Here is a 15,970-nt window from a genome sequence, read left to right on the forward strand (position 1 = left end):
AGTGATTGCCTTGAAAACTACTTAGTTCCTATCATCCGATACACACAAACATTTTGTCTTCAAAGGGAAATTTACATCTTGAATATCTTTGACCATGTAATAATAATATTTAGCTCTTTCCTACTGCTGTTCATCTGCAATTCTCAAAGCATTTTACAAAGGGATGTGAGGTCATGATGCCCTTTTTTACAGAGGGGGAAACTGAGGCACAGAGAGGCACAGTCACACAGCTAGGCATCTTGATTCTCAGTCCAGTGCCTTATACACTGACCACACTGTCTCTTTCAATTATATTTACAAACTTTCCTGATGAGACTTTATTGCTAGAATCTTATTGGAAATTGTGTGGTTTAGACAAGACAACAACTCTCTGGAGATGGGTTTCAGAGTGGTAGCTGTGTTAATCTGTATCAGCAAAAAGAACGAGGAGGACAACAAATGTATTTGAGCATAAGCTTTTGTGGGCTAAAACCCACTTCATCAGATACATGCAGTGGAAAATACAGGAGGAAGAGATATATATACACAGAGAACATGAAACAATGGGTGTTGCCATACACACCATAGTAAGAGTGATCAAAACACCCATTGTTTTAGCCCACGAAAGCTTATGCTCAAATAAATTTGTTAGTCTCTAAAGTGCCACAAGTACTCCTCGTTCTTTCTCTAGAGATGGGGTACCTGGATTTCAGAAGAGCGCATACCAGTGTAGATACATGGATATGCAGTATTGCTCACCTATGGGCAGAACGACCAAATCTAGATGCCAGACCCCAACAGTTTGTTGCTGGACATATATCTTTCATGTTATATTTTATTTAAGTGCATTTTTCCAAGAGCAAGGCAATGGCTGTTGTCCCCACAGCATTTATATTCTATGGGATAGATTATGATACCCTTACTCACACTGCATAATACCTTGCACCACAACTAGTGTTGTGAGTAAGGTTTTTGCAATCTGGCCCCTCTTGAGCAAGCGAGTCATTTCTAGAAGTACTAAGCATCTGGAGCATTGTTTCTGGCTTTATGAAAATCTGTACACATTCTCGTATGTTTTCATCAAATCTTTCAAAATGTTTGTGTAATTTCCTCATGCACCATCCATCTGGCTCTTGTCAATAACACTAAAACTTGAAAGATTGTCTTTCATTTTTATTTGAGACATTAATCAGAAACACAAATATTTGTCCAAGTACACCAGCCTAATATACCTGTCTTTTATGTTTGATCACATTTTTTGGCTACATCACTAGCGTGGCTGGTAAATTCTGAGCATTCCAGACAGTTTCTAATCGCTGAACCTATAGTAATACAATGCAAAAATTATTTAAATACACTGCATAATCCCTGCTGTAGCCTTCTGTTAAAAAGGGCTTAATAAATGAGAGAGAACTAGATTTAGCATTCTTATATATTAGGATAGTTGATGGCATGAAACAAATAAAATACATCAACAGCAAATGTATTCTCCTCTGTTTCCACTTTAAGCTTCTGTTGATCTAATACACTCTGCTTTTAGGCTGTTATATCTTGGCTCCTCAGATCCATTAAAATCACCTGAAGGGAGATTTTTAGGCACAAAAATTCAAAGGAGTCATACAAATTTACACCAGTTTGGGAACTGGCTAATTAAAGTAAAAAAAATGGGGAATCCTTGTGGCACCTTAGAGACTAACAAATTTATTTGGGCATAAGCTTTTGTGGGCTACAATCCACTTCATCAGATGCATGGAGAGGAAAATACAGTAGAGAGGTATAAATACACAGCATGTGAAAATATGGGAGTTGCCTTACCAGGCACCTATTTAACAACAGCACCGGACAGTGGTGGCACTAACTTCTGGATAGTATTAGGAGAAACTCTGCACAAGTCACCACACCTCATGAGCATCAGCAAAACAAGTTCCCTTTCAAGACAAAGTTGCCTGCGTGGCTCTGAGATGCAGGTTTATTTTACAGTGTGCTCTGTGGATTACACAAGGCAAGCATACAGATTGCAAGGGAGGCAACAAGATTAAACTAAAAGAACAAACACTGGCTTAAACTCTGCTTCATTTGGTTTGGACTGGTGCAACTGAGAGCTGAAGTGTATAGTGTACAATGTAGGCAATACCAGAACACCCTATTGATTAAGGCTGGAATTCTCAAGGATCCTAAGGGAGCTGAAATTAATGGGGAGTTGGGGGCCTAATTCCCTTTGGCTTGTTCAGAAATCCCAGCCAAGAGCAATAATATTTCTCTGCGGGTTTCCTTTCACTTTGTCACAGGGTGGCTGGCTTCTGTAAATTAAATAGATCCAGCTTCCCTGTGCCAGAACAGATGCTCCCAGGCTGGCTAGTTAAGAGGGCAGCGCAACACTTGGGGCTATAAAGGCTCAGGGAGAATCTAAGAGGAAGAAAGACCTGGTGAGTCGAGGTTGGCGGAGTCAGTCAGGAAAATGCAGGTGAGAACTGCCAAGTGCTTCCTGAAGGGGGCTGAAGGCAGGAGGAGCATCGGAGGGAGGTGCTGGCTGATTCTAAGCTGGAGAGCCATGGATGAAAGCAGGGATGAGGGATGAAAGCAGGGGAACAGCAGTGGTGCTCACCCATTGATGTCTCCACTCTGCAGAGCTGGACCCAGGGGAACAGTGAGAAGGCTGGGGGAGCAAGCAGGGCTCCCTGGGTGAGGATGCTCTCCCAGCAGAGAGACTGTGGAAGTTTCCAGTGGGAAAAGCAGGGTTGCACTTCAGTGGAAGAGGCTGGGGTAGCTGTCCTGGAAGAGGGACTAAAAAGGACTGACAAGAAGCCTAGGCGTGGTGGAAGATGCCAAAATGTGGTATGTGTTACGCTAAAGGCCAAGAGAATGTGTGATTTTTTTTTTTAAGAACTATATGCACTGATTGTGATAAAGGGACTTTGTGGGACTTATGTTTTGGACTATTTGTGTTACATTTTGTAATAAACAGACCCCCAGAGGGGTATTATTCAACCAAGAGAGCCTAGCATGGAGTCCCTGGTTTACCTGAGTGGACAAACTGTGATGGGTACACATGTTGTACCATGGCCTGCCACAAGAGGGCACTCTAGTCAGGACGACTTTATGAAACATCCATATATATTTGGGAACAAATTTTCCCATGCCCTCTACTTTTCCATGCCAACCTTTTGCAAGTGCAACTGATTAAGACCACAGAAATGGGCATGATCCTGTTTTATGCACAGAGATCCGTTTGTCCAAAGTTCACTGTCTGTGGCTACAGAATGGATGTGCTCCTATTTATTACAGGTGCATTCAACTGTTCTCACAAACATGAGCATGTGAAAACAGAGACTGGGGCTGAAAACATAGTAACTGAAGGTCTTTGTTTCCCTCGCTCTTTTCAGGATATCTTCTATCTTCACATATTCATAGCCTAGGAAGTGTGCCAATGTGCCTAGAGACAGGATCTCACAAAACTTACTGCTCCAAACAGGGTTCCTTTTCAGAGTAGAAAATTATTTGATCAGGTGAGAAACACCATTTTCACCATTTACTCTAGCACTCAGTTTTTGGTTTGGGCAAATGGCCAGTCCTCAGGTTAAAGGCATTCCTAGCACAACAGGACATTGCTGAAGATATCTGGCACTCAAGCACAAAAATTGTGAAGAACAGGCTCGAGAAGAAGCCATGAGAGGGCACAGGACACGCTCCAGAGAGGTGCTGAGTGCCTGCCACTCCACTGACTTTGTCACTTAGGCCTAGAATTTGTTTCATCTGCACAAGCAGCATTTTCAAAGTAATTCTGACGATTTAAGTGCTGACAATGTGCTCGGCCCTGTCTGCAGACGGCACGTAGTACAGATGGGCTTGATGCTGATAGACTAACCATTTCATAATGTTTGAAAGGGCAGCTACCAAGAATCTGTTGGCTTCCTGTTTACGTGTCAATGTGTGCCTTTTGTTAGTTTTCTGTTGAACTTTATAGATGTTGCGCTAAATGCTTTTCAGTATGAAGTCACTCAGTGTTTGAATTTGGCACACTGATAGCACTGCAGCGCACAAAAGCTATAATCCTGATGCATAACATCCGAGGTCGCATTGATTGCAGAAGCAATGAATTATCTGAATGCACATGATCGCTTGTAAGTCTGACTAGTTGTGCATGCAAAAAGATAATTTGCACGTGCAGTTATCAATTGCATATGCAAAGTAAGCAGCCTATTTGGATGCCGCAGAAGGTAACTAACCTCTTCAAAATCAGTCTCTCGTGACCTCACAGTTTACAAACTCTTGTAATTGTAATTAAGGAAGACCAGATGAGCCTGAGCTGCCATATCCTGCACCTTGTTCAGTCTGAGCCTGATCTGCCATTATTCTGCACCTGTTTAATCAATTACAGCAGTGCAAAAAGAATGCAAATACAAAGTTTTGCACCCATTTTGCAGTACTGTAACTAACTGCACAAGGTAATGGAGAATCAGGCCCTCATGTTTGACCTCTGGTTAACTACTATGAAACAGAGTTCTGCACATCAAATCTCACACACCATTAAAGCAGTTCTAATTACACCTCCCCCCCCAAAAAAAGGAAGAAAATCCACATTTTAAATTAAATCTCCGAGTAGTTTGCCTAATTAGGTAGTTTGGATGTTCCCTTATCCATAAGTTGTTAGTATTTGCTTATACTTCCACTGATATTAATTACACTTTTTACATATATTAAGACACAGGTCTTGCAAACTGAGAAGCTTACAACCGAAGATGAGTTCAACAAACATAGGACGCTAAGGGAATGAATATTAAAAAAGGGAAGGCCGGAGGGAGGATGGAGTTCATAGTACCAGATATTAGAACAGCTATGGCAACAAAGGATGTATCACAATTTAGTTCCATGTGGGGGGTTGTTCGTCTGGGAAAAGGTGAGTTTTTAAAAAGGGAATGGAGGGCAAGGGACTTGCGTAACAAAACACAGATCGAGCCACCACCTCTTGAAAAAGTTCTTTCACTGTATTTTGATTTTTGAGTCTTTCTGGCCCTGTCCCACCTGAGCTCACAAAGAGCAAAGACTCAAATGTGATTTGTATCAGTGTGATAGCTCCCTAACCCCCTTCTCAGAACATATGGTCCTGGGAACAAAAATATGCCAGTTATCGGAGAACAACAGCAGCAACAGGAGACTTCAGCCCACTCTTACAGGAGTGGTTCCACTTGGCCAAATTCAGCTCTGATGTAAGTAGAAGTAGCTTCACTGAGGTTACTGGAGCTCTATCTCTTAGCTGCCAAGCAGAAGAGGTCTTTGGCTCTCACAGAAAGGAATTTATTTTTTCATGCTTTGATAAGAAATGCTTACAGAATGTGTGACGTTCCCCTCTGGTGTTGTCTGGACCAGTGATCTGCTAGGCCACTCCAATCCTTGACTCTGGGAGCCAGACCTACCCTGCTCTGCTGTGAGAGCCCCCACGCCTGGGCTGTTCACGCACAGCCTCTGGCATATAAGCTGCTCCTTGGATTGTGCAGCTGAATGACACTAGCCAATATCTCTGGTTCCAGAAACTGGGCCGGCTCTACGTTTTTTGCCGCCCCCAAGCAGCAAAAAAAAAAAAGAAAAAGAAAAAGCCCTGCCGAATACGCCACTGCTGGAGAGAACAGGACCATCGGAGGGAGCTGCCGCCGAATTGCTGCCCACGGCGAGACCTGAGTCAGAAGAGTTGCCACTGAATTACCGCCGCAGAAAACAACGGAGAGGGGCTGCTACCGAATTGCCAGCAGGGCTGCTGCCGGAGTGCCGCCCCTTCAGCAGTGCCGCCCCAGGCACCAGCTTGCTTAGCTGGTGCCGAGAGCTGGCCCTGCCCAGAAACAACCCTCGGAGCATCCGTCTTGCAGTGTTCAGTTATGCCCACTGGACGCTGCAAGCTTATATAAGTTTGTCTATTTAACAAAGAAATTGATACGTACTAGGCTTGTTCTCCCAAGGAGAGTCTCTGACACACTGCAAACCAAATACACTGCTTCAGGTAGAATAAACAAACATTTATTAACTATAAAGTCAGATTTAAGTGATTATAAGTCAAAGCATAACAAGTCAGATTTGGTCAAATGAAATAAAAGCAAAACACATTCTAAGCTGATCTTAACACTTTCAGTGTCCTTAAAAACTTAGATGCTTCTCAGGCTGGCTCTTCAGCCAGGCTCTCCCCTTTGATCAGCGCTTCAGTCGCTTGGTGATGGTGGTGTCTGTAGATGTAGGTGGAAGAGCGAAAACATGGCACAATATCTCTCCCTTTTATCGTGTCCTTTCTTTCCTCTTGGCTTTGCCTACCCGTACCCCTTCAGAGTCAGGTGAGCATTATCTCATCGCAGTCCCAGACTGCCCAAAGAAGGGGGAGACTCCCTCGAGGGTCTAACAGATTCTTTTGTTGCTGCCTGAGCCAGTGTCCATTGTTCCTGTGAGGCTGGGCTGTCCCATCCATGCCCTGACGAGGTGTGAACTGCCTCCCTGTTCTTGGGCTTGCTTTAAGCCACAAGACACATTTTCAGCCTCGTAACTATATACATGAAATGATAACCTACAACATCACTGTAACAATTACTATAACATCACTATAACAACCATGCTCAGTGCATTATGAGGCTTCTGAAGACACCCAACATGAGAAACTTTGCACTGGATACCACGCAATCATTTTATAAAGATGAACATGGGGGTGTCGGGTGCCCCACCGAGGCCCAGAGCGTCACAGGCCATACTCACTTTTTTCTTAAAAAGTGACATATTCGTATGTGTTAGTTTGTAATTAAGCAACTTAACCGCTTGGAAGCAACACATTTCTCTATCTTTGAAGCGCTGGTGATGGCGTGCCCTGAAGGTCCATCCACTCTAAGCTGTTGTCATGTGCAGTAACACTCCTGTTAATTTCAAGATCAGGAATGGAGTAATATTTCAGATTATGAATCTTCGAGGACATCGAAATAAAGGTCTTCAGTATAACTTCCAAGATCTTCAAAGCAACTTCCGACTTCTGTTTCTGTTTCACTGGTATAGGTACGTGCTCTCTGAAACACAAACACTGCTTTTAGCTACCAAATGGTAGGTGAAAAATGCTTTTGAGCTCCAGTTCATGACAGTTCAAAGTTCACTATGATTAAAAACACACAATTCAAAAATATATATTTTTGCTTGAGATTTAACCTCTGAAACTGGTGTATTCCAGGAGCAATGCACCCATTATCTCATCCAAGCAGTATGAAATTTTGCAGGCTGCGAAGTATGTCTCAGCAGGGGATAAATTGTGTAAAAGTTTATATCACAATTAACCCCATTGCTGGTTGTGGCCATTTTGCTGACACATGTCACTTTTGTCACTGGCAATGTGAGATCCATTGACAAAGGTCACAAATCTAGCTTTGTATAATATTGCCTTAACTGGCAGAAGAAAAATGCTAAAGCACGGGCTGTGGGGAAAATGGCACTATCTTACTCCACAGATCTGCCCCAGGTGTATTTGGTGTCCTACCTAATTATTTTCGTTGCAAAATCAATGCTTGACTACCATTTTTAACTCTGTCCTGTTAGCACTGCAGAGCTAATAAGGCTCCGAGAGGAGCAGTGTGGTGCACTATACCAGCATACAAAAGACTTGGGGTTCTATTCCTGGCTTGGCCACTGGCCTGCCGTAACCTTGGACAAGTACTATACAATCCTGGTCTCACTGACTTCATTGGGGATTTTGCCATAACTTCAGTGGGACCAGATTTTCACCCTTTTGTAAAGTGACAATGATACTTTCCCTCCTTGGTAAACTGCATTGAGATCTATGGAGGAAAAGCAGGATGAATAGTATTAGGAGAGAGTGAGCGGGCTATCCATTATTTAAGAATTCTCTATATAAGAATGGTGGTGCCAAATTCTGACCTCTGAACCCCAAATGGACTTTCACAGGTGTAATTATGCGGCCTTCTGAACCTTGATACATGAACCAAAAAGAACACAGTTGGACTTTCATGATCCCAAGCTAAGTTTATAGGGCTGGCAGAGAGATAAAGTATCTGTTTACTTGTAAGTTGAACGAAGTTGCTTTGGAGTCATTGAAACACAATAAATATGGAAACTGTGAATTGCCATTTTTACACAGGCCCCTTTCTGAGTTGAACCACACCCTAATGTTAAATATTTAAGAACTGAGGGGCAACACAATAATTGCACCCATTCTGGCAATCTCAGCAGAGACACCAAAATTGATCTGGCACAGAAGTGGTCCCATCAGAACAAACTAAAGCATGTCAGTGGGGTGGGAGGAAATTTGCTAGCTGCTCAGGTTTTATTGTAGTCTATTGCTAAACACCAGCCTTCTGCCTCTAGGGCTTTCAATCTGGTTTCGTTCACCTGCATTAAAAGTACTTTAAATAAAAAGATTGCTTCATAAACCGCAATGCTGCTCTCAGTAATGTAAAATGCTCTTTGTCTCATTTCACTTTTTCTAAAGATTGCTTAGCTACTATGTTAATGTTTGCTATTTCTCTTATTCTAAAATCAGTTTGTCATACCCAGTCATGTTATTTTCCACAGTTGACTTTACTTTAATTAAAAACAAACTGAAGGCTTATACAATAATCTCTTAAGCCTGTTTCCTTGATCAGACTGTGGAATAACAAAGGAAAACTTTTCAGAGGATGGCGGGAAATTAGAAGCAAGTTACTATACAAAATTCTCCATGAAAAGCCAAGGCCAAGTTACATCTTATCTGTAAGGCAATTATATTTTTTCAGGAATAGCAAACATAAGAAGGCATAAAAACTACTTAATATTAAGTCCTTATTAAGTACTTAATATAAAGGATCTCTCATCAGTTTTCACAAAGTAAATCAGGTCAGAAGACAGAAGTTACATGGTGTTTGCATCTGTGCCAACACAGGGCTATCTATCTATGGTACTTCCATATCCCACATTAGGGTAATATCTGAGTGCTCACAATCTATAATGTACTTATTCTCACAACATCCTTGAGAGGCCATTGTCCCTATTTTACAGGCGGGGAACTGAAACACAGAGAGACTAAGGGTACATACATTGCAATCAGGGGTGTGATTGCAGCTGGAGTAGACATATCTGAACTAGGTTTACTCTGGCTAGCTTGGGTACAAACGGCAGGTTGCAGCCCAGGCCCAGAACCCTGGGTACCTACTCGGACAGCTAGCTCATGCTGCAGTCCACGCTGCCACTAGTACTAATGGTTCACTGCCATTAGTACCCAAGCTGGCTAGATTAAAGCTATTCAGGCATGTAACGTACTACGCTCATACCTCCGATTGCAATGCCCTGTTTGACTTGCCCAAGAAGTCGGTGGCAGAGCAGGCAATTGAAACTAGAGTTCCCAGCTAGTACCATAACCGCTGGATCATCCTTCCTCCCTAGAATGTTACCTGGAATACATTCTTTAGTGCTTTGTCCATTCAGGTTTAAGTTTCCTATGGGATGGACTTTTCCAGCACTTCGCACCATTCCTCCACCACATACATCTTGCTGTCAGCAAATGTTTCCAGATAAATCTGCCTAGGTTTTCCCTTTCTTCGTTTCATCAGATTAGTCCTAGTTACATCACTTGTACTATCCTGAACAAATCTGCCACTCGAACTCCACTTCACTGTTCAGGAGACAGCTCCTTTCCCCACTGAAGCTATGGCATCATCTGTAGCAATCTGGGCTCACACTGGAACACAGTAAATGGACTTTGTGGGCACAGCTTCCAAAAGTGAATTCTAAATCGTAAGTGCAAATCCTACAGCTGACTAGGCAAGCTGGCACTCTGGCCTTCCAATGGGTAGCTTGCTAGGCATCTAAGTGCCTGTTTGCCTGAGCAAATGTATGATTTGGGTGCACATTTACCTTGAAAATCTGGCTATTTCTCTCAAATCCGGAAGGAATGTATATGGCTTCCCCTGTGCTACCCAGAAGGAGACACTGCAGCAGATTTCCATTCTGCAACACAGTGGGCAAGCTACAGGCATGGCAGGACGTTATCATGCCTCACATTAGAAGGTAGTAGCAGGCCACATCCACTGCTCTTCCCTCCCCCCCCCCCCCCCCACCCACCCACCCACATACACAACTGCAGCCAGCCCTAGTCTAGCTACAGATATTTCTTCAAGCAAGCAAAGTCTACTACCCAGGCATGGTTCTTTTACCAGGATTTGGCCTTATACTTTTAACTTTGTGGCTTATTTTTAGTGTGTATTTAATACAGTAGAGCTATGTAATACATAGGGCCACCCTTTAGGATTTCACACAAATATACAATGCACAAACAGGGCTCGGTCACAAGTCTTCTCTAAAGTCAACAGATCTTTGCTAATTTAAACCAGTTTGAGAGTCTGGCCACAGTTGCCATAATTGCACACCCAACCTCACCAACTGCAGGAGCAAATGGCTCATTCAGTTTCTAACTCGGCTTTTTGTGCTTGCAGTTAGGATTGTCTGATTATTGCATTAATTGCACACACAAATTATGTGCACACATTTCTGCATGCACTAGTCTGGAAATGTGGCTCACAAGTAATATTTACATGGGAAGTTATGAACAGCAGGAAGGGAGTTCTTAATCAGAGCAATGTTAGTTGCTCTCCAGGAGGACAATACAAAAGAAAGACATACTTAACATATGTCTAGGAAAGAGGCAGCAGCCAAAGACTGTTAATTGTCTCCTCTGTGCAAATAACGTAAATACATTTCTTTTACCTGATAGCTTTTATTTAAAAACAGATTTTTTAAACTGTTTTGGGGTGTTGGAATTGGTGGAAATAGTCTGCTCCATACGTGATACCTGTGGAAACAGTAAAGCAGGTTTATGAAAGAAATCAGTTGGTTTCTTCACTCTACCATGATTAACAATGGTTTGATTCCCAGGGACTCTATTGCCACATACACTCAACTCGCCTGCCCCAACTCCTACTCAGATTGTGACTCCTGACCCAGGGAGGAGAGCTGGGGGGCTACTCACCTGCTAGTAAATGGCTGAGGACAGAGGAATGAGGGAGGAGACTCCACTCACCCCTAATGACTGGCCAGAGCAGCTGGCCTAGCACGCTGTGGGTAGTGAAGTGCCACGCAGTGGAAAAGAATGCAATAACTTACGCTTTCCCCAGGGCAAAGGGGAGGGAATGTGACTCGGTGCCATAATCTGTTCTCTGAGGTGCTGCTGGGATGGTGCCGCTATAATCCATGTGCCTAATAGAGAGAGATCTCTTTAAGAGATCTATAGACGAGGGGGGACAGGGTGGGGGTTTAGGAATAACTGGGTCATTGGTGCTTGGTAAATGCAAAATTAGCAAGCCACACCCAGAAGTTCCTGAAATTGGGTGTAGTTTGGGGTATGCTCAATAGGTTCCTTGTAGCTGGACTCCATTGCAGGTAAGTAGTCAGAGCTTCTGCTTTGCAAAAGCCCATGTGGCCTGTATGCCGTGTACCCTTTGGGTGGACTTCACTTACCTTCTCCAGTGCCTCAAAAAAACCATCTCCCCTAGGAAAGCATATGGAGACCTAGAATTCAGTTGCTGAAAATTTTCAGCAAGGCTTGCACAGGGTCAACCTCCCCAAACCAAGTCTAAAAGGAATGAACTTAATTCTCAAATATTAACTTTATATAATCTTATAATGCTAAAGAAACATAAGAAGAACAATTTCTGCATTATAACAAGGCTACTTTAATCTTCACAGTTATACACAAACATAAATAAAACAAAGTAAGGCTAAACACGTCAGTCCCCACAGAAACACAGTGAGAAATAACTCAAAAGCTTAGGTTGAATTTATCAGAGGCTCAGTTACAGTCTTTGATCACCAAAATGAAAATCTACAGTGTCTGCTGAGAAAAAAGCACTATCTTGCTTTCCTAATCAAATACGAGGATGCCACTGCACTATGACTTGCAGAGCCGACCAAAGATTAGATTAAAATCCTGCAACCCCTATGGAACAGTATCAAGATCCTTACACCCAACTTCGATGCTGAGGCTCAATGTTCCACTTTCACCCAGCCTGGTAATCCACCCACTCTGCAATATGGACACAGGCTCACACACTTGAGTGCTGATAGTTCTCCACTACCTTCCCACAATTCCCCTTTTCTGCCCAGGACAGACATGATCCTGTGATCTCCGTGACAAAATTATATCCTTAATATACATGATCTAATTGTCCGTTCCATCACATGCTGATATGATTTAAGTGAAATGACACTGGTTTAAAACCAGTGCAACAATTAGCGTAGTCTCTGTTGATTAGATGCTCAGCTAGCATTACATCTGCACCACTTTCAGCTGTGTTGGTTGGGGTCAAGGTGAGAACTGCCTGTTTCTGTTTCACTCTGTTATGTGCTGCTTAAGGAAGAGGCAGTCCTGTACCATTCCCACTAAGCTATTGATAGTTTTATTTTATCACCACTGTCTCAGTTCATCTGGTTGGTTGAACTCTTCCATGACCATCACTTTGCCCTTTTCAAAAGCCTCTTTGGTTCCTGCCAAGCTCTTATTATCCCATTATTCCTTCTGAGCAAATTATCTACAGTAAATTCCTGCTACTAACTTATTCCCTTTCATGTCGCCCACTTGGGCTCTTACTTATACCCCACAGATAGCTCCTCCAAAGTCTTCCATGACTATCGTGCGGTATTGTAGTTGGTAGACATGCCCTGGCTAAAATGGCTACTGCCTCAGTAGGTAAATGTTACAACACGTATTTGTGCTTAGCTAATTATTTAGTGATGTGATGATGAAAATTACACGTCACAAAAGGGAAGACTGGGAATATTGAAAACACAATGAAGTCTTTTCACAGTTGTACAGGCTATAACTTTATGCCTGAGGCGTGTGGCCAAGGAATCATTGGGAATGTGGGAGAAAGAGGATTTCCTAAGAAAGAGATTTCTAAGGGGACCTAGGCACTTCCTCTTCCTTACCAAGGAGAAAAGATGGAACATTCTGCAACCTATTTTGAACACGGCGTCACAAAATGATTTGGAATGTGCATGTCAACCCCTGAAGTGTGGCTCAGCTGGAGTCACTCGGGGGGGAGGGGGGGCAGCTGCAGCTGGGGATCCAGCTAAGGGATGGGACACAGCTGACTGGAGATAGTACTGTTGTACATGCTGCTATCATTTCAGCTCTTGGCAGGTGAGTTACTTGTACCACAAAGGGAATATCGTCACAGCACAGTTAACTCGGGAGATTGGCAGCCGGTCTGAGCACTTATGTTGTCCCAGCCCAGGTGTGAGCAGCCATGCTGCAAAGCCCCCTACCCTAGTTCCTGGGGATGTTTACATTGCAATGAAAGACCCGTGGCATGGCCACAGCTGGCCTGGGTGGGTTGACTTAGGCTGCAGGGCTGTAAAATCTGCAGTGTAGATGTTGGGGCTCAGGCTTAACCCTCCCACCTCATGGGGGGTCTCAGAACCTGGGCTCCAGCCCAAGCTCAAACATGCTATTTTTCAACTGACCTGGACTCTGACACTTGGCGCCATGGGGTTTTTTTATCACAGCGTAGACATACCTCACTGGTGCTGCACTCATGCGTGTGTGTGGCTAGGACTTCAGAGACCTATCCCATGTTCACTGAGCTGAAGTAAGCTGACCTGCTCTATAATTCCTCCCCAGTGAATTGTGAGAGAACATGTCTGTCCTGGGCACAAAAGGAGAATTGTGGGAAGGTAGTGGAGGACTATCAGCATTCAAATGAGTGAGCCTGTGTCCATATTGCAGAGTGGGTGGATTACCAGCCTGGGTGAAAGTGGAACTGGAGTTCTAACCCACACCTCTAACCATACCAGCTAGCCCAGGTTTAAGTCCCCATGAAATTTGGATTGGAGGTTTTGTGTGTGGCTAGGAGGGAAATTAGGGCCAACTCCCAAGTTAACTGTGTACTGGGAATATACAATGCAAAAACACCCCCCTGAGCGGTCCAAGTTTCCGCGCTGTAAAGTGGCAGTGTAGACAGTGCTACAGAGCTGGACCCGCGCTCCCAGTGTTGGGAGCTATTCCCCTCGTGGAAGTGGCTTTTTTACAGCACGGGGCTCTTTCCCAGCACTGGAGCTGCTATGGCAGCACTTTAACATCGGCTGTGTAGACATACCCAAAGTGATTCTTTTTACAACCTGTGCTTTTAGTTTGACAAAAGAAACTTTGGGGGAAGGAAGTCAGCTGAAGACTCATCAGGTGAGCAACTAATTTAGGAGCCATTAAAGAAATTAACAGGCAGTTAGTGGATTCAAGGACAGTGCTTGAATTACTGTGAGCATTTTTATTGTGAACCTAATGGTTGCTGCTTGATATATCTCTTAGGGAGAAGAGTTTGTAATTACATTATTGATTCTTTGAATCATCATTGATGAACTGACTTCCTCATTGATTTATGATTCTCTTCCTTGATTTCTGAATACTGCCACTGAAATCCAAACTATTTCTGGCTTTGTTCACACAATGTCTTTGGAAGGTTGGCTACAAGGGCATCCATGGGCTCTAATATTAAAAAGAAGCTGCTATAAAATACTTGCCAAACCAGTCCTAGAGAATAGTTAAATGCTAATGGGTATAAGTCCATACTGGCTTGGTTTTCTGGTGGTGCTGAGCACCTTTGCCTCCCAGCGAAGTCAGTGAAAATCAGGCCACATGTACAGGTGCCTAAATATGGATTTCAGGTGCCTGGTTTTCGACCACAAGTTTGAAAATACTGGCCTTTGTCTTTAACCATGAAAGATGGTTTCTCTGAGCAGCTTTTGTTGGGTCTCAAGGTGGCATTCTTCTATGGAGATAAATGGCCACCAGGGTCCATCTTACTGAGGACTGAGCAAAGTAGATAAGGTAGCTTCCCAACAGTCCATCCCACACTGAGACAGTTTCAGTCCCTCTTTCAACACATGGCTTTGGAATTTGAGATTAAATTGTTCATTCTCCTAAACTTCCTCAAATTCACTGAACAACTATTATTATTTAATCAATATTCTTGATATGTATTAATCATGTTTAATACCAAAATAAAAGCCCTTTGAGTACCGAATAATGCATTTAATAATTCCTCATGCAAATGTAATCTAGGCGAATTAGTTATTGCCTAAGCAAAAATACTTACTTTCTGCATATTATAGCAATAAGCAATGCCATGGAACATATGGATACTATAAGCGCAATGAGAACCGTGTAGGTCTTGGAGTCTACAGGAGTCCTTGGCTGGTTTTTTCCTGGATTTAAAAAAAAAAGGATGATTTTTTCCCTTTGAAGAAAACACATTGGGAAAAATTCTTCCAGTAGATAAGCCCTTGGAACCAAGTTTACTTCATTCAGTGGGTTTACATGGATGTATCTGAGATCACAATTTATATCTCTCCATATAAAATCTTTTATACCTATGACTGGGGAACAATCTGTAGCAAATTAAGCATTAAGAACTTCTTCCACGTGGCTAGGTTTCAATTTATGCATAGAAGAAAGCAAGCAAGCTAAGAACTGGCATGAATCAGGGCCACAATCATTATCAGTGCAGTGCACCCTGCTTTGTTAACATACTGAGTTGTGCAATTCCACACAACAGGCAAATATGTCTGAGGCTGCAATAAAGAGACAGTTTGCTTATAATCGTGGTCACAAAGAACTTGTTTTCCGTTAAACCACCCTTCAGTTATTTATTTTAATCCTTTCAAGCCAGGAGTTGGATTTTCCTGGCTTAATAGCCAGGGCCAATAAAACATGCAGTGAGACCACCAATTTTTCTTTGAAGTCTGTTGTTAATCCTCCCTCAGGAAGAATGTCACTGCTCCAAGTGCCTGGGGGCAGAAACACCTATTGTATTAAGGACAATGTTCCTGTTTGACAAAGGTGTTCCTAATGTCACATTTCACCACTCTGAGCTATATAAAGGAAACATTTACATTTGAACATTTAGATTTTAAAGTTTTCCCACTCCCCGTATGCCTATGAGAACGGCACGCAGCCGATATCAAGGTGACAGAATGACTGTCACTGAATAATTGA

General features: G+C 42.9%; 1 protein-coding gene across 5 annotated transcripts in view; it reads right to left on the bottom strand.

Moving 5' to 3' along the window:
- Window positions 1-5,972: 5,972 nt before the first annotated feature.
- Window positions 5,973-15,970, bottom strand: part of IL5RA (interleukin 5 receptor subunit alpha) — a 35,346-nt gene continuing 25,348 nt past the window's right edge. For all 5 annotated transcript variants that reach the window (XM_075130268.1, XM_075130271.1, XM_075130269.1 and 2 more), the window contains 3 exons: window positions 15,072-15,180; window positions 10,690-10,774; window positions 5,973-7,010 (listed from right to left, as the gene is read on the bottom strand). In XM_075130268.1, coding sequence (XP_074986369.1) covers window positions 6,903-7,010; window positions 10,690-10,774; window positions 15,072-15,180 — 302 coding nt within the window. In that variant the 3' untranslated portion in view covers window positions 5,973-6,902. The remainder of the gene's footprint in view (window positions 7,011-10,689; window positions 10,775-15,071; window positions 15,181-15,970) is intronic.

This window comes from Caretta caretta, chromosome 7 (assembly GCF_965140235.1).
Source record: "Caretta caretta isolate rCarCar2 chromosome 7, rCarCar1.hap1, whole genome shotgun sequence".
NCBI lineage: Eukaryota > Metazoa > Chordata > Testudines > Cheloniidae > Caretta > Caretta caretta.